Raw genomic sequence first — 23,249 nt, forward strand, 5'->3', positions numbered from 1 at the left:
ATCATGAAGGATCAGTTTTGATGGGGACACTTCTATGCAGTATGTAGTTAACCTTCCGGCCCAGTAGGCGGCGCTGTAACAACAGCTCAAAACACAGTTAAACAAAATCAGAAGAAGACGATAGTTGCGGGAAAACCGAAGCGGATGATTGTTGTGTTGACAAATCCAAACTGTAAGAAAACAAGGTACATGTGTCTTATTATTACTATTTACAACGAGCCAGGGCTATTTCAAAGACGCTTGTCTACTCTTTAAGTCGAATATTGTTCTGCTGAACTATTCGTGTTGATTGTCTCAATCTCAGAAAGTCAGGAAGGTTATAGTAGTAAAACCTCCCCAAAACAAGTCATAGCAGCTGACGTAACGTTAGCCAGTCTAATGTTTAGACTAGCTGACTAGTTCAGCTTCTGACACCATATATATGAACATTAAACAGTCTTTATAACAGTACAATGTACTTACCGAATATTACCACTGAGTGTTAATTCTGACTCCTCACTGGAATGTTGTGCTTAATCACATGTTTGCTGTTAGTAACTGCAAATATAACCATAGCAAAAATACCTTAATCCAGTATTCATATATATATTTCACCTGTTCAGGTGTGTCAACCATTTGGTCCAGTCACACTTGAGTGTATATGTTTTCCTAACATTGGCAGTGTGTTGTTTACAGCCTCTTAATGTGCTCTGATGTTTCATTTGTAGCTTTTAAAAAAACACCATGAAAACCCCAACGACCACCGATGTGAGGAAGGGTATTTCAGTCCTTTGGGAGACGCTGCGGTGTCCCATATGGTGAGTGTCATGCTGACCCAGAAGTATAATAAGCACATTCTTCTGCACGGTTTTTGGTGGATTAAAAGATTAGGTTCGTCATCTTGTTAAACTGTTCTTTACTGACTTCATACTTTCTTTCACGTGTAGCTTGGATTTAATGACTGAACCTGTTTCTACTAAGTGTGACCATCAGTTTTGCAAGTAAGTATTGTTTGATTACTCCTCACTTTGTCAACTGATATTTAAAAAAACGTTTTTTTTAAGAACTCACAAACAATATTTGTGTTTTCTTTCCCCCAGATTTTGTATGATGAAACTTCTGGACAACACCAAAAACAACAAGGCTGACTGTCCAGTGTGTAAAACCATAGTAACCAAAAGGTTAGATAAAAATCAACAAGATGACACTTAATCATTTTATAATACTAACTCATTATCATAAGATGTGTGTATTTTTTACTTCGACAGGAGCTTGCAGGAGAGTCCTGGGTTTCAGAGACTTGTTGCAGGATTGCAGGACATGATACAGGCATATGAACATGACACCGGCACCAACTGTAAGAGTAAATCACAGACTTCTTCAAATGAACTTACATTACATTTTCGAACAACATTACCTTTTATTCTTTCAGACTTCACTGGAATGTCCCAGCAGAAAGCACAGCTGGGGTAAGACATTTGAACATTTAACTTGTCTGTCACTTGAAATAACCCAAATTTAAAAAATATGTTTTAAAAAAAAGAACGCACATCCAGACGATAAATAGTAGGCGCTGGACAGAGGACGTATAAATGGAGTCTGCTCACTAGAGAATGCTCTCGTGAAAATATATCACCAAGTGATGTTTCGAGCACAGAGCTCTTCTTCAGACAAAGAATATAATACAGACCTTCAAATACATACTAGGCCAGGCATAACACAAATGCTAATTTATTCATAATATTAGCTCATCTTGTTCTCTCTTGTATTTTGCTCGATACAGAGTCACAGATGCTGAAGCTCCTGAACGTTGTCCTTATAAGTCATCCGGAGATACACCTGACAACGTGGAAAATGTCGACAATGATGATCCTTTAAGGTCTCACTCCTCGACTATAGCAGGTAAAATCATGAGTTTTATTACATACGGTGCTTCACATTTTCACCTCAAATTAATTGGCAGATTTACCTTAATTTAAAAGCTGGTTGTATTGTTCATTTTGAAAGTGTGTTGTCTTCTAAAAGGTTAATTATTGGTCATTTTCCCGTTCCTTTTTTTTTTAGCCCAGAATGGATTTGCAAAACTGATGGGACTTGAAGACACAAGTCCTATGACGACAGAAATTGAAGGCCTGGACAGCGGACTTGGTGAGGCTCCACCCACTTCTGACAGGAAAATGCACAGCCCTGCGGATCATTTGGAACCAGTGGAAACAGAAATGTCAGAAGTTGTGGAAACGTCAACAAACAAAACTAGACGCAAAATAAGATTCCGCAAATCGGAGAAAGCCTCCCTTCCTCCACCATTAATTCCAGACGAGGCCGAACACCAACCTTTAAGAAAGTCCTTAAGGAAGAAGCAGAAAAAGGATTCAGAGCCCGACAAGATTCTGGAGGAAAAACAGAAGAAGAGTCTCCAGAAAGTCGCAGAGTGGCTCATGAAGGTTCCAACTGAAGGAAGTCTCGAGTTAGAGAAACTCAACGAAGACACGGACGATTCTGACAGCTGTTCCTCCGCTTCAACTATTGATGTCAAAATACACAACAGTGAGCTGAATCCTAAGAGAGAGGAACGTGCTAAAGCCCTTGAAGAGCAGGTGTTTGGTGCCGTCTACAAACGAGAGAGAAGAGGGAACAGGACCACCATCTCTCCTCCACTTAATGTTTTTATCGAAACACCAACAACCAAAGAAACACGAATCATCACCAAAACAAGGAAGAAGAAGAACACTCTCACTCCGGCTGATTTTGTCAAGAAGACGAGCTCTGAAGATAAAAGCGAAATGGAGGAAGAGCAACAAGGGATAGAAGAGGTAAATGACACCAGCAGTGATGTTGTCACAAAAGCAAAACAGACGGATGATAAAGACAAATATGGGGAAGAGTTGAACGATGATGCTCCATGTCCTGCTTCGGATATTGGACAACAGCTACCAGACAGGAAGTCAAATAGAAGGACACTTAACACTCTGCAGCAGGTCGACAGTGATTTGCAAGAGCAAGCTGAGGCCAAGTCAGAAAGTGCCGAGCAAAAGAAAACTGAGAAGAGGAAAAGTAAAAACATGAGGTCAGAAAAAGGCAAGTCTGCTAGAGTGCCGAAACCTCTCGTTCTGGTCGGAGTTAAAAATGGAGAAACCAGTCCTAAGGCTCGACCGAGGTCGGAAGAAGTCCAAGTTCATATTGAGAATTACCCGAGCAGCGAAGACCAAGAAGTCCCTCTCATGAGAAGCACCAGGAGAAGTAGGAGGCTTCAACTCTTCGCTGACGAAGTCCAAGAGGGTCACAAGAAAGCAAACTCGAAAGCCAAAAAAGAGGAAAAAGACGACAATGTTGCAAAGCAACCCGAGGAAGCTAAAGGTGGAGCATTGGACGATCAGGCATCATCTCAGAATGAAGACATGACGCGGGTGGCTGAGAGAAACGGATGTATTTTTGATCAAGAGTTGGAAGAAATAGAAAACATGGAGTCTGGCGAGAGAGCATCTTATTCAAGACCAACAGAAGCTGTAGAGTCCATCGCTGAAGTGCCAGATGCTGAAACGTTGTCTGAAGCTAACGCTGCGTGTCATGTCGCTGTGGTCCCGAGCTCCACGAGTCCAGCGACGGCTGTGGTAGATCCAACGCTTGAACGTGACGACCGAAACAATACTTGGTTGGAAACCGTCGCTCAACAGGCAAAATGTGCTGATGAGGAGGATAAGAATGACAGTGAAGTGGACACGGAGCAACTGCTCAAGAGCTTCAAAGCCACTAAGAGGAAATCTTTCCTTCTCGGCCGTCCAAATGTGAAAAGACGCCGTGGTTTAGACGAAGAAAACCTGCCTGGTGTTGGATCTACAAGAAGTCAGATCTACACAAAGGTACCTGAAATCACCAACCACGAGGCGTTAAGAGACAATGAGAACTCATCTTGGAGTGATTTTATCTCCCCTTCTAACTCACCCGCCCACACAAGAAAGCCAGTTATTGAGAAACCAGATCCAGCTGTGGTGGAAGCCTCGATCCCTGACAGCAGTTGTTCAGGTCAAGACAGCGCTGGTGGTAACTGTCTCAGTAGTGCCCTCCCTCCTAATGAAGTGTCAAAGCGTGATATTGAGAGTCCTCACGTGTTAGACTCTGGCCTCTGCTTCAGAGACGTGGAACACGAGGAGCGAAACGAACCCTCAAAGTATTCTCAAATGGCGGAGGATCAGCCGGACTGCTCCGTGAGGGATGCTGGCAAAGGGAAGGAGATGGGAGACGGCGCTAAACATTTTTTAAATACGGAGTCTTCTTTAACTCCCGACGGCCTCGGACTACCAGTAACACAGATCGTACAAGAAGCAGCGTCGTACAGCCACGGCAGCGGAGAGCTGAGCTCCCATTCCTCCGTCAGAGACGTGCCCAGGAAGAAGACGAGGAGGCTCGAGTCTTCATACGAATCGGACTGCAGTGACGAGGGATTACCAACTTTGACAGAGATCTTCAGAACGTCAGCTCCTCCTGCTGTGACAAAGGATCAGGGAGGCTCCGGGGAAGCCGATGGACGCGAGGGTCCACCTGCGTGCCCCAGCCCCGACTGTGTTAATTCCAGCCAGGGGTCTGTAGACCTGTTTGGCACGCCGGAGGAATGTAAGTTGATTCTCAGTAACCAAAAATAATTTACATTTTTAAGCCTTGCAGCCTGCTGAGATACACAATAAGTCCTCATATTTGTCACGAAGAAGTGCTTGCTCTTGTTGCTTCCCACTCTTCTAATTTGTGTATTGTGCAAAAGAAAAAACCTAAATCTCAGAACACAAAGCATTTTGATTATTCCCTCTCTGCAGGTAATGTCCCAGTGAATGACGTTAGCGTTTCCTCACAATTCGAATCATCACAATTTTCAAGCGAAGTGCTTGTCACACAGGTAAATAGGAATTATGTTCTCAATCACTTTCTTTCTTTCTTTCACAGCATGCTGTGTGAAATACAGCCTCTATTGTAAACGAGCAACGAAGTCCGTGCACGAACAAGCTTTGATTCCTTGACGGAAAGTTTCCATTAATTCAAACACGGAGCATTTTTTTGAGGTCCGTCTAGTCGTTGGCTTGTTCAGCGTTAACCTGGTCGCACTGTGCACTGTCACGTTGCGCCCCATAGAGGGCGACCCCTACACTTTCCCAAAAACCCAGCTGTCAGCCCGGGATGACGGACTACCTCGCTCTGTGAAAAATGTCCCCCTCAGCAGCTTTCTAAATTGCATTTCATTTAGGTTGGAGGAAATGCCGCTTAGAAGATGATTCTTGTTTTCTACCTCATCCATCTTCCAGCGCGTTCACTTTTATCTGTCGACCGTCTCTGACTGCGAGTGGAAGTTTCACGCCCTGGGGTTTAGCACAGGGCCCAGGATTACACGCATTTGAGACTACAGAGGGTCGGTATTACTGTCTGTTTAATTGATGCACTTTGCGCTGTCAACTTAAAGGATGAAATTCAAAGTCTTTGTCCAGCGAAGCGTTGAAACACACTTCTAAGCTAACAGACCCCGTTGTTTCAAACCGGCACCAGTCGGAAAAGCTGTTGTCGCTTCTCTCCTTTGCTTTCTGATCGCCCTTCATTTATCTTAAATATTATATAATCACCTTCTCGCTCTCTTATTCTGACATGCGTTGTCCTCACTAAGTGCTGTCTGGCGGAAAAAGCACTCATTCCCTTCCAATAATGAGTGTTAGTCCCTCCTCACAGCTTGACAGATTTGCAGCGAGCGCGCGTGTCCTTTCCTTTTTCCTCTTATTCCCCCTTATGTGAATAAAGTGTATGACTCGTGTTATTATAAGATGTTCTACTTTACTTAGATTGCTCCCCTTTCAGCAAAAGATAGAAATGCAGAAGGAGCTGGTGAGGCTGGAGAAGATGATGGCTCTGGTGTCGGAGGTGCTGCAGGAGAAAGAAGACAGTCCCGCCAAACAACAAACCAATCAGAGCAGACAAACCGCAGGTGTGCAGATAAGAAATGTGAAATGTTTTCTTTTGGAGCTCACACAATTAGTCGATTGACTGATTCAATATATACAATTGCATCAAAGCAAAGATACTTGATATCTAAGGATTCTATCATATCTCAGGTAACCCCAAACCCAAGTCTTTCTTTTGAGTTAGTTTAGTATTAGTTTGTGTAAACATTGAGAGCTGATGATTGTTTTGTGTCCACAGAAGCTCACAGACTCCTCCACAGATCAGACCGGTAAGTAAAACCTGGCAGACTTATAGCACTGCAATCATCTTTTTCATGAATAAAATGTTTTTATTATAGTAAATTAGAAATGAACCGTTTCATTTGTTTGGCTTTGAACACATTCTCAATATAAATAACAAAAAAATAGTTAAAGAATCATAAAAACCCGTCATCAACACACAACATTGTGAGCAAGAAAATAAGTACAAAACACAGTACATACAATAATACATATGTGTGCTTTATTTGAGCTTCATTGCTTTATCTCTGCCTTATTTCCTACCAAACATTAAAAACTTGCCTCTCAACATTAAGTCATTGTTTGCAGTATGCAGAAAATGATTCGAGGAGCTGATGCAGATGGAACAGTTTGAAACCAAATGGTAATCGTTTGTGAATTGTCTGTATTCATCTGTCTGACAGTATGGTCTTTGTAAACGATGGGGAGATTTGTCATCATTTGTGATCCTTCTGGTCCTTTCATGGGCTTCGTTTTTTTTGTATTTGTGGTAATTATCAGTGCCTACAAAGTATGTGAGAGTTTAAAACAATAGTTCGACCTTCTGGGAAATACGCTTCTTCACTTTCTGGCAGAGCTTCAGATGGAAAGATCAATAACACCCACATATCCACTTATATATATATGAAGCTACAGCCAGCAGCCGGTTAGTTTTTGGTCACTAGGTCAAGTTAAGTGATCAGCAGAGACGATCCTTAAAGTCAAACCTGCCTTTGATAACAACTGTAATTAAAGATAACCTGCACCAGTGTGTTGCCTTTCTCCCCTCAGAGGATTGTATACATTGTTAATACATTTTAAATTGAGCCATATTTCAATGCCGCCACATTAAACAGAACAATAACTGGGGCAAGTGGCATGTAATTGGTCTCTTTCAATCTGTAACTGAAGGAGAAAGTTAGCGGGTTAATGTGTGTGTGTGTGTGTGTGTGTGTGTGTGTGTGTGTGTGTGTGTGTGTGTGTGTGTGTGTGTGTGTGTGTGTGTGTGTGTGTGTGTGTGTGTGTGTGTGTGTGTGTGTGTGTGTGTGTGTGTCTGGTTCTCAGAGGGTGATGCATCTCAAGAGGACAGGCGGATAATCTCACTAATGAACCCAGAATCTGTTTACGCTGTGGAGAATAAAAAAGTCATTACTGACTGCATCTTATATGTCATTTAGAGCACTTAGAGGGAAACTCGCGTCGCCAGTCGCCACAGTAATTTATCTCTCCCGCCTGACTGCTCCTCTACCAGCCTCTCGCCTCGCAGGGTTCTAAGTGCTGTCCTCCAGGCGAGAGGGAGGGAGAGAGAGAGAGAGGGTGAGATGGAAACAAGGAGGGCTTTAGCTGTAAAAGTTCTAAATGAAAAAGTAAATACTCCATGAGAGCACTGGTGAAATTGGAAAGAATGTTTGGCACTGGAGTGTATGACGAGTTTTCAGTGAGCCATTATCGCTTTGGTGCAGGTCATTTAAATGCAGGCATGCAGCCAGTAGTCAGCTTTTGCGTAACGAAATAAAGCCAAAAGAAAACAAAGGGAGGGGAACTTCCAAAACTTTGTGTAGCATGAGTTCTAAAATGTCCTGTAATCTACAAATAACTGGATATTGGGTTTCTGCCAGTACAGAGTTCTGATCCTACATCTTTCTACCAAATACAACTGCGCAGTGCAGTAAGAGAGTGTGAGGACAGTGGCTCTAATCCAGCATATTTGATGAGAAATGAAACAATGGCTATAAGTTTATATTGCTGCTGTTGAGCTTTAGGGAACATAATCCACTTATTTTAGGACAGTGCAGCGGTATAATGCAGGCAGGTCTTTCTGCGGGTGTGCAGTACAACAGGAAACGCCGACTACGTGACGTGCCCTCGGAATGGTTGCGGTTCATTTCGGTTTAGGCACATAAGACTACTTGCTTAGGTTGAGGGAAAGGTTTGGCTTAAAATAAGTAAATCCCAGGAGTTATCTCAGGAGACTGCAGATAGACACTTCTCTAGTAACGACCCTTAACACACAGACAAGACAACCCGGCTTTCTTTTGCTACCAAACGGTTTAATATTATTGATCGGCTCAGTCAGTCACTCGAAATGAATCAAAGTGTTGTTTCACTCACTGAAGAAGGGACTGACGGCAGAAAGGCTCCTGAAAGCAGCAACAAGTCATTATGGCTTCAGTCAGTCGGACTATTTGTTCAAGTTTTTTGGGTCGAAGACTTTAGACAATAATTGACTGCAAAGGGTTTGCAAATCTTCCTTTGAACTGCTACTTTCTCTGCCCTAAAACCGGGAGATGATGACTTTCTGTTCATCCAATGTGGACGCAAACAACTTTAAATTAAAGAAGCGAGTCAGCATTTTAACCATATAGTGATAGTTTTATTTCAAATATTATTAACACTGTGTCAGTGTGCCAATGCTTCCTGACTTCCAGCCTGCACTCAAATGAGTAAAACCAGTTTAGATATGTTTGACCATTAATATACCCTTTCATTTCTTGTGTTCTAGTTGTGTTTTGTAGTATTATCTATCGTGCTGTGTTAGACCAAATCCAATCCAAATATTTCCCCAACTACAGATGCAGTCCTCTCTTAATGGTTGTGACGTACTTCACTTCCAGCATGCAACAAAATACTAATACGTTCAAATGAAGTTCTCCGACAACAGCAGCACTTTACTCTATGCATCTACATTTTGAAGAAAACAGGAGAAAAAAAGCTAGTGACCCTGCAGATCAGCGCGGGACATCCCTCCAGTTGCTTTGGCAGTTGAACTACAATCCCCACTATGTTTCCTTCAGAAGTTAATGCACACGTCTCTCCTGCAGAGAAGCTGCTCCAGAAGTAGAGCGCGAGCCGAGCACAAGACCGTCGGAGCACGGCAGCGTCGCCGAGATGGGTAAGGCTACCGGTGAACGCTTTAAATGCATTTCCAGAAGCACATGAGCGGAAGACAGAGACGTTGTTTTTAGACTACTGCAAACTATAGAGGTCTATTTGGCAACTGCCACTTGGAGAGAGGAGCTCTGTATTGCTTCTCAAAATGTTTTAGAACGCCAGCGAGGTTCAGCAGCGTTTATGTGATTTGTTTGGTGCATTGTAGCCTGACTGTGAGATTAATGAAGGTTAAGCTCTGTGTGACAAAACTGTGTTTGTATAAAGATATCCAATATAGGTCTGATCAGTCTAACTGTTGCTGACTCTTTTGTTTTTATTTGTTTTGCTTTGCTCTCTGTCTTCAGCCGTGCAGAGCGCCGCACACACGGGGCCGGGCGTAAAACGCACCGGAGCCTCCAAGACACCCTGCTCCAGTTCAGCCGCCAAAACGTTAAAAAGCAGCGCTTCACCGTCAGACGAGCAAGAAGACAAAGAAAATAACACTCCTCCGAGAGATAGGAGTAAAACCAAGATGGTGCTAGTGTTGTCCGGATTAGACCCCAAGGAACAGGTGCCCATTCAGCAATCCAATCAATGATTGTGTCCATTTAGTGCTCCATAGCAGGATACTCTAACCACCGTTGTCTCTTTAGATAATGGTCAAAAGGTTTACCAAGCGCGTTGGTGCCCGTGTGGCTTCTAAGGTAACCCCGGAGGTGACCCATATCATAATGCACACAGGTGAGTGTTGGTGTATACAGTAGCCTCTTTCACACATAGCTCCCGGTAAATCACTGGCGTAACCTTTTCAGGCGTTTTCACTATTCACACATGCACTACATTTAGGAACATTGCCGGTGCCGGACTAGAGGGGGCAAGGGACAGTCCAGCAGATGGTGATGCAACAGCAGAAGTGTGCGAGAAAGGTCCAATCACCTGCGGAAACTTTTGGTGTTAAGTCCCGGTTCAAACACGTCATCAGCGGAGTCTTTCTAATTTGTTACGGACGTAACTCTTCGTGCAATGTTACTGCATTCATTCGGTTCTGTCCCTGAAATGTTACGAGGTCTTGTGGTGGGGAAATTGGCGCCGCGGATATCGATCCCTGCTCCCATTCACGCATGACCCCGTGCAGGAAATGTTATTGAACATTTCAGGGATAAACTGCATTTGTGAAAGGGGACTGATGACCAAATTGTTCCTTTCGTTGGGACTGTAACGATTGTGAGTGAATTGGACTTGGCTTGATACACACTAGAACAATTAAAGCTGCTGTTGGAAAATCCACTTTACCTTCTTTCAAGGACCTGTTTTTCAATATTTTCCTGAGCAGGAACATTTGCATTTCCAGAAGTAAGTTTTCTTTTTACACGTAGTTTAACAGCTGGTTTTGTGCGTCTTTTTAAAGCACTCCTAAAAAGATAAGCTCTCTGTTTCTCCCTCACCCACGCAGCCTCTCCTCCATTCATCCGCTTGTTGCTAATTACCCTCTCTGATAGATTATATTTAATTCCAGAGCTCGCTGTCTCCAAAGCACCACAAAGCACTGTCACTGTTTTAAGAAGCCTTATTTTAATGCCAGCTGTTTCCTGGGTAACTCAAAAGTGGGAACGCGGGGACTCTTGATCTTTTATGGTTAAAGGTTGGAACGGAGCAAGAGGTGTCCCATTCCAACCATTAGCATTAAAAACAATCACTTGAAGTTATGTTTAAGGCGCATCGATAACAAGCACTTAACTCGTGCATGGAATGCAAATCAATGGATAATCACTATATTTCTTGATGGAAGAATAACCCCTGACCCTGCTGACTGACCGGGATTTGTCTTTGTGAAGATATTCTCCGTCTCAGACTTGATGCCGTTTAAAAGAGCTGTGTGTTCAAATTCAACCTAAACGTCACATTTAAACGTGTCAAATCCCGGTGTGTTTATGTGTGCACATGTACTCTATTCACACTTCTGTTTCGTCTCTCTGGCAGACGAACAACTGGTGTGCGAGCGCACGCTGAAGTACTTCCTCGGCATCGCAGGCAGGAAGTGGGTGGTGAGCTTCCAGTGTAAGTCCCAAAGATCACCGACGCGTTTATAACAATTACGCTAAATACAAAACGGCATGATGCGGAGGGATAGGCTGGAATAAAAGGAGCGTGACGTAATACAGTCGCCGCCAGAATAGTGTTTGTGTTCCTGACAAAAAGCTCAACGTTTTCTTTTTCCCCCTCTCCGCAGGGATTTCAGAGTGCTTCACACAAAAGGAACTCTTAGATGAGGTATGTTCGTCTGCCTCCAAGTTTGTGCACCGGTGACTTCCTGTTATCTCTGTATGTCTCGATGTCGAATTAAGGCTGCGTGATGAATCTCTCCATGCGGTTTGTGGCGATACCTCATAGATTATTTGTCATCCGCTTGCATTACTAAGCCCTCCATCTGTTTCTGTGCTATGCAAGTACAACCCTCTGCCAAGCTTTGTTCAGCACCTCCATTCATTTCAAACCATTTCTCCGTCATCCAGCCCGGTTTTTGTAGAGATGTAGAGATGGACTCCATACAATTATGAGAGGAACTCTGTCAAACTGAAGAATGTTCAGCGTACTCTTGGGAGCATATGTCACCCTTAAGATAAATCTAATTATTTTAGCTTACAATCAGTCCTTTTTTATGAGAAGAGAGTGAATAATAAAGGCGTTATACCGCTGTGAGTGAGGATCACGTACTGAAGTCATTTTGCTTTTCCAACAGAGAGTCTTTGAAGTGAGAGGTGATGTGGTGAATGGACCCGACCACCAGGGCCCCATGAGAGCTCGTACCAGTGAAGACAATAACGTGAGTGCCTTACAAACCAACAGATTGGCTATTATTCTGTGTTTATTCCATCTAAACGGCCCCCGAAGGTGGAAGCTAAAGTCAGTCCCCAAGAAATCACAGAGGCTGTGTGCGACTCTTTTCTTCCACCTGCAGCTGTGTTACTAGATACTGGCACTTTAAAATAACAGTTAAAAGTAATACAATAAAATGTGATTTTGTTCCCGTAAGTATTTATCTAGAACATTGAATATGTATGACTAAATTACCAACAATCACATTTTAAAGAAAAAAAATGAGTTAAATTGAATTTATATATTTTTTATTAAAGCTAATGTGCTTCATCAGGACTGTGGATGTGGTTTGATCAGCTTTGATTGACAGCCTGGAAACTTCTCACATTTGATTCAAATGTTGATAAACAGCGTAATAATCCAATTAGCTAACATTCAAATGAAAATGTGGTTTTCAGCTTCGCAAAACTACAAGATAAGGAAACGCGCTCATTGGCAGTCATTACATCATTTCCTGTATATAACGGAGCAGAGCAGAACATACAGTATGGAGTGAAGAGGCCGCTCTCTTCCTCACAATATAAATGCAGATAAGGCCTTTTATCAGAATGAAATGCTTGACCTTTTCTACATGTTTGGCATCAATCCGTTCTATCAGCATCTTAACAACACACTATAAACTGTAGACATGTCAACAACAGTCATTTGTGCTCCTAAAGAAGCGACTGATTTGAAACCGGTTGATTTTCTTAGCACACAAACACCTGATTCAAAGAAAGAAAGAGAAGAAAAACAACAACATCCTTGTAGTTTATGAAAACACTGTGTCCAACCTCAAAGAGCAGTCTGACTCAATGAAGAAAATCACATAAAGTGTCCCAATAACAAACGGCACTTGAACCCGTTTCTTCCTATTGCACCAGCCTCTTAGCTCGGGCCCTGTTGTAAAAGGTAATTTTCCTCTCGGTGTGCGGCCAGCAGGACCGGTTCTGTTGCCACTGAGGGGGAAAATTAGAAATGGCTCGATGTCATGTTGGCCGTATCGCTGCCTTTTGAAGAACTTCCGCTAATTGAATTAGCTAGTCATTTCAGGCTTATTTAAGCGGCTTCAACGCAGCGCCGGCACTCTTGATGGAGCCGGACAGATTGTCCCGTTCATACTCACTTTCTGTCACCGGCGCCGCCGTGACGAACAGACTAACAGATTAAATGGTGTGCCGGGACTCTCGAGTCTGTCACCAGAATGTTGATGTGCAGGAAATCAGCCGAAGAAACTCTTGAGTGAACATGTTTATAAATATGTGTGTGTGTGTAGGGTTTGCAAGTTATCACATCACGCACACTAATACCTCCCGAAGGACATTAGGTGTTGTCTAAATTAAAAATCTGAAACAGAAACACTTTTTCATCTCACCGAGCCCCTCGGGCTCGTGATTACTGTGGACGGACAGGGAGCTGTGAGAAATTAGTATTTCTCTCTCCAGCAGCTTGGACATTTATTTCCCAAACTCTTCCATCCAGCCACGCGCCGTATACGAGGCCGGGATGGGAGTCGCACATTTCCTTTCTGTAGTTAAAATGGTTCAAGGAAGCAATTTCACGTTTACCGTTCCACGTTTATTGACCCAGAGTGCAATAAAACGTTGCGCTCCTGGTGTAGGTCAGGCCGTTGTTCTTTATATGCTTCAAGCATGATATTACCTTGGTAAGATGGCTTTTGTTCGCTTTTTTCTGTTCAACTTATCCCTGAATTTACAGTATTACAGCCACAGCAGAAAAAAAAGGAGCAAGGTCTTGTTTTTGAGTGTTTGCACAATAAGTGAGGAATACCTGTTATACATTTGTGAGGTATGCGTGGTGAAGTGTTTTCACCTCTAGCAGTGGAACCCTGATCGAGCTGTTCACAAACAGTGTTATTGAACGCTGTCCGAAGGTTAAATTCCCTGAATCAATGTCCTCGTTTCCTCGACTGTAGAAATTTCGTCTCGCAGTAGATCGTTTCAATTTCTAAACTTGTGACTTCTTTCTCTCTTCAGTTGCTCATGAAGGGCTACAACATCTGCTTCCAAGGGCCTTTTACAAACATGACAACAGGTAAATCACATCGGCAACATGACATGTCCAAGTTTTCTGTGTACTCTCCAAGGCCCAGAGGCTGAGACGTCACATGCGAACCAGTTTTATATGTATTAAGATGTTTATCAAGACAATATTAGAAAGTGTAAAACTATTACAGCGTCATAACTGTAGTAGAGTTCCTCGTTATCTTTGCTGCCTACTCTTCCTCGATGCAGTATTAGTAGACTCGTTTTATTGAACAATAGCCACTTCTTGTCACTTACAATATCGTACGGGTCAGTTTTAATACCATATATTGTCTGTAATGAGAGACTAGCTAAGATAAAGTCAGATATATTGCACAATATCTGTCATACACTTTATAGCCGTCTCTAATTACTTTTATTTGTTGTCCCCATGTTGCACAATCTTGTTTGTTTGTCTGAGAAACACAGCACTCAAGCACCACATGAGTTGCAGCACCTAGGTACTGTTTGAATGTACACTCGACACTTTAATTTGCATACGCTTTCAAAGGAAAAAGACTGCAAAAAGCTGGGTATATTTTCATGGAATTGCTGCCTCTTTCGGCTGCCATCATGCTGTTTGCACCGTTCTCTTTTACTCAATCAGGAATTGCTTTGCTCAACCGCACTTATTCAGTTTGCTTGATGTCTGTGTCCTGCAGGACTCCGATATTCAGACACCCGCCTTGCTTTAGAAGAGAAAGGGTAAAAAAAAAAAACAATAAAAAGAAAAAGTTACGGTAGCTCACAGAGGTTTTGACTGACGCAGCTTGAAACGTTCCGTTTTTTAACCCAAGCTGTCATTTTTGGCGCTGGAGAACAATGACGAGAGTGTGGGTGGATTGAATTCACCACTTTTGGGTTGTGTAAGACATTCTCAGGGGTGGAAATGAGCCTCCAGTTGTGGCCAAAGTACTTTTTGCTGTTCTCATCTTCTAAAAACCGGTGTAAATATCCTGGTCAGCCTGTTTCGGCCCGAATGATTTAAACCGTTAATGACCTCCAAGTTGAAGGTAGAGAGGAGTTTGGTTTGGTTGCCCTTCCTACAAAGTACTTTTTGCTTTCCCCTTCCAACGTGAACGAATGGACGGATAGATCATGGGTGAAGGTCTCAGGAGGCACATTGCTTAAAAAAAACCCACAAGGCAGCAGTCCTTGGTTTCCTTCTTCCTGGGGCTCCTAAAGTGCTTCTGCTGCATCCTCCCGCTGAATCGATGAAGCTTTGCTAATGGGCCGACATCTGCTGGCTAGCGTGTGGCGTTTTAAAGACTTTCCCCTACATGGCACAGACATGATGGTGGAGTCTGTCTTCTTCAGCCCAACAGGATTCCATCCATTATTGAGTTGCTTGTGTTTGTGTATGTTGAATGATGAGGTTACCTGAAGCTTACGCCGCATGTGGATTGAGGTTTACCTGACACGAGTGTTCTCGTGTTCAAGGTAACAAACGAGGGAAGCTGTTATTGAGGTTTTAAAATGAAGCTTTCCGTATCTGTTGTCTTATTCTATGACGTCATCGCCCGAACAAAATATAAAGTCCTCGAAGAAGATTCCTCAAAAAGTTATTCGTCGGATTAAGTGAGTTTAAACGGAATTAATTTAAATGCAAAAAAAACAAACCAAAGAAAAAGCGGAGCAGCATTCAAATGTTGATTTAGGACTCAATGTCACCATTTTAAATTCAGCTTCAAAATATTCAGTACAGCCGTAGAAGCTGTTGATGTTGATTTTAGTTTTTTTTACATTTGTGTTTAAGACCTGTTGTATGTGGAAATACAAGCAAACCTTTTCTCTACTAAGTTAAAGGTGTGTTGACAGATGGAGTGAGTTATTGATTTGAGTGGAGACTTGGGTATTGATCCGTTTTCCATGTCTCCGATCAAAGGAAGCTTGAAATGAGTCTGCTCGCTCGGCATCCTCTCTGGTTTAACGGTGGTGTAGAGAGATTTACATTTAGGTGTGACCAACATACCTTTATCAACCATGGTTTTTACCAAAACAGTCCAGATTTAAAAGCCAACTGTGTGTGTGTGTTTATTCTAGATGAACTGGAGTGGATGGTGGAGCTCTGCGGAGCAGCTGTAGTCAAAGATCCACTTCTCCTCGACAGTAAACAGGTAAGCGGGTCACGTATTGGGTCTTCACGTTGGTTAGCATCCTTTTAAAAAATGCTGAAAAGCCGGGATGATTGTTGTAAAATCGGGGATATTTGAGAGTTTGTAGGTGAGTGATTAACAAAAACAAAAGCGCCTGAACAATTCTTTGACTCACAAAGCTGCAGCCTCCATCATGTCTATTATTTGCCTGCTGTGTTTTATTTATTTAAAACGTCTTTTAAATTCTTCATGATTCATTCAAGTGTCACATTATTTATAACGAAGACTGACTAATGCTGAAATCCCCACATCCAATAACCACTACATCCATGTTAACAATCCTCAAACCAGCAGGTTTAAAGCATGTTACATAATCTAACAGGCAGGTGTGAAAATATTATTTATTTCCAATTTGTCTGCCTTTTAAATATATATGTTCTACTTGTTGCTAATTTGTAATTCTAAATTAGGGATAATTTATTTTGTTTTGTTATGCAGATCTCTCATCAGCTCGTCATTGTACAGTCTGGATCAGAGTTGTCGTCCACAGACAGCAGTGAGTCTAAAATTACATTTTCATCTTCTGCTTCCTCACACTTTCCATCATAGTAATTCTCATTCAATCTGTCTTTCTCACACACACACACACACACCGGCATGCAGACACTCGTACAGAGTTCATAAAGATAGAGATTAGACTGATAGCAGCAGCTGATTGAATACCTCAGGTCTTAAGGCTGGTACGAGCTTAGACCTCGACACAGAGTCAGACAGGAATTGTGTGTGATGGACAGTATACCAATATATCGTACAACCTTGGTACATTTTGATTGTTTTCTCATCATAGTCTTAACATGTTGAATTGTCCGTTAGGCGTTAGCCGCTATGCCGCTAGCATACGTTAAGCAAGTTTAGATAGAAAGTTAGTCAGTATTGAGAAGACACGATGTCAACGCAAAGACAGTTTTCAGCCACTAAGTCCATTGTTTTCCTGTATTTGGACACTTGAAACGGCATCAACAAAGAAACCAAGCGGAGGCTATTTTAATTGATTTAATGCAAGCAAGAAGATTTATTGAAAACCTTCTGCTCGACCCAGTAAGAGTGTTCAAGTGTCCTTTTAAGAAAAGTCTAATAGCTAATACGCTCTTGTCATGTTTTTAACAACCATTAGCAGCAACATCTTTTTGAGAAAGGTGAAGCTCCAGGCTGAAATTTACATGATTCATTTTTCTAAACTGATCTAACTCGGGTAAATTATTTCTTTATTTAAGTATTTGTCACCATAACCACTTTATATCTTATTTAATTTATTTTTCTGGTGTGTGAAAACACTGTGGTCCTCCTCAAAAGTATTTTTCACATTATCAACAAGGTTATTAGAATTTAGATCTTATTTAGAAAAGGCCTTTAAGGGCAAGGCAGTAAATATGTGAATACATAATGGGGACTAAACAGTTTTCAGTATTCGTGACTAATTAAAAATAGTTCGAGGTCAGTTTCCTGATCTAAATACGCCGTAATGAATGGACGGTCCCCATAAGCGTAGACATTCTGTGCATGTCTGTGCACCTGTCTGCCCATTAGTACATTGATTTGAATGCGTTTTGTGGCTGCGCGAGGACCAGTTGGAGAGTGACAGAACGGTGAAATGGCAGGCGCCGCCAGCCAAAATGAGACAGGGTGCCGTTCCCAACAAGAGCGAGGGGAGTGACTTGCCAGGAGAGGGAGTGTGAAGGAACCTAGGCAGCAGGAAAAAAAATGGCCAAGAGAAAATGTCAGATCGGAGCTGGGGGAAATGTCGAAACAAGTTGGCTACAGAAGAAAGACGCCGCCGTGGCACGAGGCGAGTTGACAGTTTGAAAACAGAGAGGGAGCAAGTGGCTCTGAATCTCCCTCCTCCCTCCTCCTGGCATCCTAATTTGCACTGCTGCATATTTAAAGCAGCTTTTCCTCTTCCACGTCTTCTGGCACTCATATCCCAGGTAATCGAGTAGTCCATTACCCTTCCCGCTCTCCCCCTTTATCCTCTTCTTCTGCACCATTGATTGAAATCACACACATCTCTCTCTCTCTTCCTCTGATCTAATGGAAATTTGTGTGCACACGCTCCAGATGATGTTTTATAAGACATTTCAGTTCAGGTTATTAATGCCTTACAGGAATATGCTGCTTATTGTTTCAAATGTGTGTGATCTGTGATGATAGGTCTGATGTGTGTCTAAAATAAAGTTAAGTGGATCGAATAAGCAAAGATTGTTTTATAAGGTTAAGTAAACCATGAATATTTCATCAGCCGCGTTTCTCAGAATACTGAAATGTTTTTAATGTGATATCTGAACTACAGTATAAAGTACATGTTTATATGGAATTATGCAAAAGGTGAAGATGTCAAGTGTAAAGGTTAGTATCATTTATTTACAAACAGCATAAAAACCTTAAGCGACAGAATAAAAAAAAAAGATGTACATAATAATACTAATAGAAATAAAATACACACAAATATATAAAAAAGACACAATAAACAAAGTAATGCAATATTAATTAACTGATAAAAATGATTTTAAAAAAGCAAACAGAAAGAGCTTAATTTGACATTAATATTAGTTAAACACCACAATTTCTACCGATGTAGAATTATTTTAAATGTTGTCTTAAGCTCTTAATATGCAGGTTAGTGTTTCATATCTGTGTGTACTTCTTCCAATTGTTTCGGGTGTACATTGTACGCAGACTTACTTAAAAACGCTCTGCCTTACAGGTCTCTCGAGACACGCTACTGTCGTGACACGTGGTTGGCTGTTGGATAGCGTGGCAACCTACACCCTCCAAAACTACAGCAAGTACACAACATGAGCGGAGGATCCAAGTGCAGCGACAGCCGTGACCCATTTCACAACTTCTGTATTTTAATGTCCAACACTGCATTTAAAACGGTCATCCATCGGTTTTCTTTACAAATCTCTTTTGTATTGTGTTTACATGACATGATGTATATAAAGTTTAATCAACACAAGATGCTCAAATTGAGTCTTTTCTTCGTTTTGTATGTTTTATCGCACAGGAACTAGAGCACACATACGTCTATCAGTGCAGCTCACAATAACTATATTTATTAGAAAACGTAATGTGCCCGATGTAGCAAATCTGGACATAACCGATAATCTTTATTGTTAGTTGACCTATGGAAATACTATACTCATGACTCGTGACATCCTTTGGGGTTACAGAAATGTACAGTATTTAGTACTTGTATGTCTCCTGTCTGATCTAATGTATTTTAATAAGCTCTTGTCGTCCCTGTTCTGCAGTGTTTCCGCTGCTGTTTCGTGGCTCTGCGACTGTTGTTTGCAAATCCCTGGTGTATTCCAGCTTTCTGGTCATGGCGGAACGCCTGTAGCCTTCCTGAACATGGCTTGAATAAGGCAACATGTTCCGCACACGGTTCTCTTTAATTATTGAACAGCCATTGTGAGGGCATAGAATAAGAGAGAAGAGATTTGCAGGAATGTGCCGTGTGAGCCGTCTTCATGTTTTCATGTTACCGTGAGAAGAAAATCTGTGCGTCTCAGGTTACGTCACAATGAAACATTGCTGTCGAAGATTATGCAGCTGTAACGCTTGCTTTTGTGCAGCAGTTTTTAGGTGAAAGGTCTGTGACAAAAGTATAATCAATATTATTAGTTAGTTTAGGGACTTAGTTAAAATACATTGAAATCCTTCTTCCTGGTTGAAATGTGATGATGCTAAAATAAGGGCTACAAATCCTGGTTATTTTCATTATCCCTATCAAAATAGTTATTTATTATTATTTTAATAATACTGTTTAAAAGTACAATTTAAAGTTTTAGTTTAACAGATTAATGTTGTCGCCATCCTCAAATTACCAACGTTTATTTCAACTCTGCAGTGAATGAAACTTCCTTTTAGGCTATTTATTCTCCTCATCGTGTATTTTTACGGGCAGCAGTAACTTTTTGTGTGACATTTATTTTTGTGATTTACTATTTCACTAACCAGATGTAATCAGTTGACTATTTGAGAGGGGATGCCATCCCTCTTGTTAGCAAAATGACCAAAATACATGCCCAGTTAACCTGCCACCCCCTTCTCCGTGGTAACAGAGGGGCTGTTTAGTTGAATATTAGTCTAGTCTGCCTGACTCATTGATCCTTTATCTGACTGGGGTTTGTGCAAATTACAGACCATGTCTCTGAAATATCAGTAGATTAGCTGTGCTGTGTATTGATAAATCCACGTCCGTGGTGCTGAAGTAGCAGACAGATTTGTAATTGGGACTTCTTCTCCCGAGTTTCTTCTTGGATCCATAATATTCTCTAAACTATATAGAGCGGTGGGGTGATGTGGTTCGCTAGTTGCGGGTGAACAATATTGTGTAATAATGTCATCAGACTCCAGCATCATCCTGTGTGTGTAAAGTGAACTATACCTCAAAATCAGGGTTTCTCAGTTCATAACGTAATGTGAAGATATTTACCTTATTGTAATTACAGACCTCGTATAACTGGTTTGAGACAGTGAGCTGTTTCTTAACAGCTGAACAGTCGGCTAAGCTAACCGTCTGCGAGCTTTACATTAGACAGATGTGAGAGTGGCATTAATCGTCTCATCAAACTCTGGGTAAGAGCGTAATAAGCGTATCTCCCAAAAATCTCAAACAATTTCTATGAGTTTCAACATTCTGTAAATGTCAAGTGTGTTTCATTCACTTTTTCTCTCCCACATTCATGACAAACAAGATCACATATGTAGACCACGCATATGGAAAACATCCCTCCTTAATAATGCATGTTTCTACTTATAGCACTCACTCAAGACCCCTTAGGATGTGTTTTTGGTCCGCACAACGGTGATTGTGGTCGATGCAAAAAACAGAGCTAATGTTGGGAAGTCATATCTGCAAAAAAAACATAACTATTGAAACAACGTGGAAATGAGTGAGCGTTTGAAGGGCGGCGATATTGCAGAAAAACATATTGCTCCTGCAGCGACGCTCAACTTCTCTAGCAGAATGAGCTTGGAACAATTATGACTCAAGGACATGAGTCAACTTGAATGACTGCCCCCTATAGTAACTCCATATAGAGGTTGGCTGGAGGGCTAGAGTGGCGATTATAAGCAGTGTTTTTAGTGTTAGAGTTGGTAGTTTCGAATACATCTGCTGAAGAAAGGGTACTTTACAGTACATGACAAAAATGTGCCTCCAGACACATTAAGACTCTCTTCTTTAACAGCGTTGTTTTTTCTACAAATGAACATCAACAACTCTTTTTGCAATTTGTAATAGAGACATTTGGTTGCAGGATAAATAAAAATGCTGCATTCAATGTCATTCATTGAAACAGATATCAGAAACCAGGTGGCTTAAAATAGAGAAAAAGCCCACACGAAACAGTAATGTCAGCGCGTTTGCTCCGAGGCATTTTAAATGCCAGATGTGCGGTGCCAGACGCCAGAGTGCCAGGGTGCTGCTTTCCTCCAGTCAGCTGATTTTTCCGGTGCCGAGCTGCAGCGGAGAATACATTCAGCTCAGTTGCTCTGTACGGGAGCTGAGGTTACAGCATGATACGGACTCAACGCTCACAATGCAACACTGTTCCCTTTCTTTTTCCGTACAATTAACAGCAATGGTATTAGCCTCTGAGGGTTTTGTTGGTTTGATAAAGGGTTGGTGACCCATGGAGAGTGAAACCTGATGCTCAATTGTCAAATGACACAAAGATTTTTCGATACAGTGTCCGCAATAACCCCAACCCATCTAACAGTAACCATTACTAAGACACTGACACTCAAAATGAGACTACTCTTCACAAAACAATAAATCCTTTTATTCCATTGTTATATTCCATTATTATTTAATAACTTTATTCCAGGCCTTGAAAATAAGAACAAGACTAACTACTATAGATCCATTAGTCTACAATCATGCTTTAGATCTGTGATGCTGTGCAGCTAAATGCTAATGTCGGCATGCTAACAATAATGCCAACATGCTGATGTTTGCGAGGTACAATGTTTACAATATTCACCATCTTAGTTTAGCATGTTGGCATGCTAACATTTGCTAATTAGCACAGAACACAAAGGCTGATGGGAATGTGATTAGGTTTGCAGGTATTTGGTCATAAACCAAAGTGTTGACGATCCAATAGTTGTTGAGACTTTAACCTGCTGGTTGCACAAGATGAAGAACCACCAAAGTCATTAGGATACATTCTATTGCAATGGTCAATACTTGTACCAAAATTCAAAGCAATCCATCCCATAGTTACCAAGAAATTTCAGCTGCAAAACGTCCAGAAGAAAACAAAATGTCAACCTCATGGTGGTGCTAGAGAAAGGCTTCGACCTCTGGGGAAAATGTATTTATTTTCAGATTTCATGACAATCCCTCCAGAAGGTATATAAATAAAATCAGATCTGGGAGGTAAATTTGTAGTAATCATTGAGGTTATTTACAGTCTATTTGTCACAAGGTGTAGTTTCTCTGTGTAAAGACGGCTGTATTAGAGCCTCTTTAAAAGTAACTGATCTATGGCTGCATGTACTTGTAGGTCTCTGTGTGAGACGTAGGTTACTTGTTAGATGTCCGCAGTCGTTGAGTCTCAATGCCTCGGCATGCACCGACGTATCTCACCGTGGATGATATTTCTGTTCAAACGTTTAATTGGGGGAAATCAGCACAAAACAACCTGCTTGGCCATCTGGAATGTTTCAGCAGGCGTGTTGGTTTGTGAGGCTGCACATCCGTGTACGTGTATGCAAACATGTACAAGCAGATTGGCCTTTGCTTTAGACACCTAAGGGCAGTAATTTACCCCCCGGCTAAATTCAGGATGAGCAGAGTGATTGTTCCTTTTTTTTATTTCACAGTGACGCAAGAATGTGTGTTTGCCTGGGGTTCTTCTGCACGGTGCAGTGCAGTGTTCATTTTGACAAGAATTACAACATTTTGTTTTTAGTTTTGGTCGCTTACTGAACAGAGCAGTTGGTTTAAAGTCACATGGTATTCTTCTTGCTTTGTTTTCGTACTCGGTTTTAATTTTAGTCAATGTTGTAGTCATAATTGTCATGATACTGCATTGGATTTTGCTGAAGGATATTTCTCATGGCTGTAAAAGTTCCAATGAGAAGTAAGCACACCTTGAGCTATGTGTTACTGCCTTACCATACTTATTTTTTTATAA

General features: G+C 41.6%; 1 protein-coding gene across 1 annotated transcript; it reads left to right on the top strand.

The window, feature by feature from the left end:
- The first annotated feature begins 107 nt into the window (after nt 1-107).
- On the top strand, nt 108-18,982 carry LOC306713483 (uncharacterized protein). The gene is made up of 21 exons (XM_079183196.1): nt 108-185; nt 708-797; nt 927-980; nt 1,080-1,160; nt 1,248-1,336; nt 1,412-1,448; nt 1,763-1,881; nt 2,044-4,590; nt 4,788-4,867; nt 5,812-5,938; nt 6,154-6,184; nt 8,996-9,066; nt 9,410-9,615; nt 9,698-9,785; nt 11,025-11,102; nt 11,275-11,315; nt 11,785-11,868; nt 13,898-13,955; nt 15,989-16,062; nt 16,540-16,597; nt 18,803-18,982. The coding sequence occupies exons 2-21, from the start codon at nt 724-726 to the stop codon at nt 18,895-18,897; spliced, it is 4,092 nt and encodes a 1,363-aa protein (XP_079039322.1). The 5' UTR covers nt 108-185; nt 708-723; the 3' UTR covers nt 18,898-18,982.
- Nucleotides 18,983-23,249: the final 4,267 nt, after the last annotated feature.

The sequence above is a fragment of the Pholis gunnellus genome, assembly GCF_910591455.1.
Source record: "Pholis gunnellus genome assembly, chromosome: 21".
Classification (NCBI taxonomy): domain Eukaryota; kingdom Metazoa; phylum Chordata; class Actinopteri; order Perciformes; family Pholidae; genus Pholis; species Pholis gunnellus.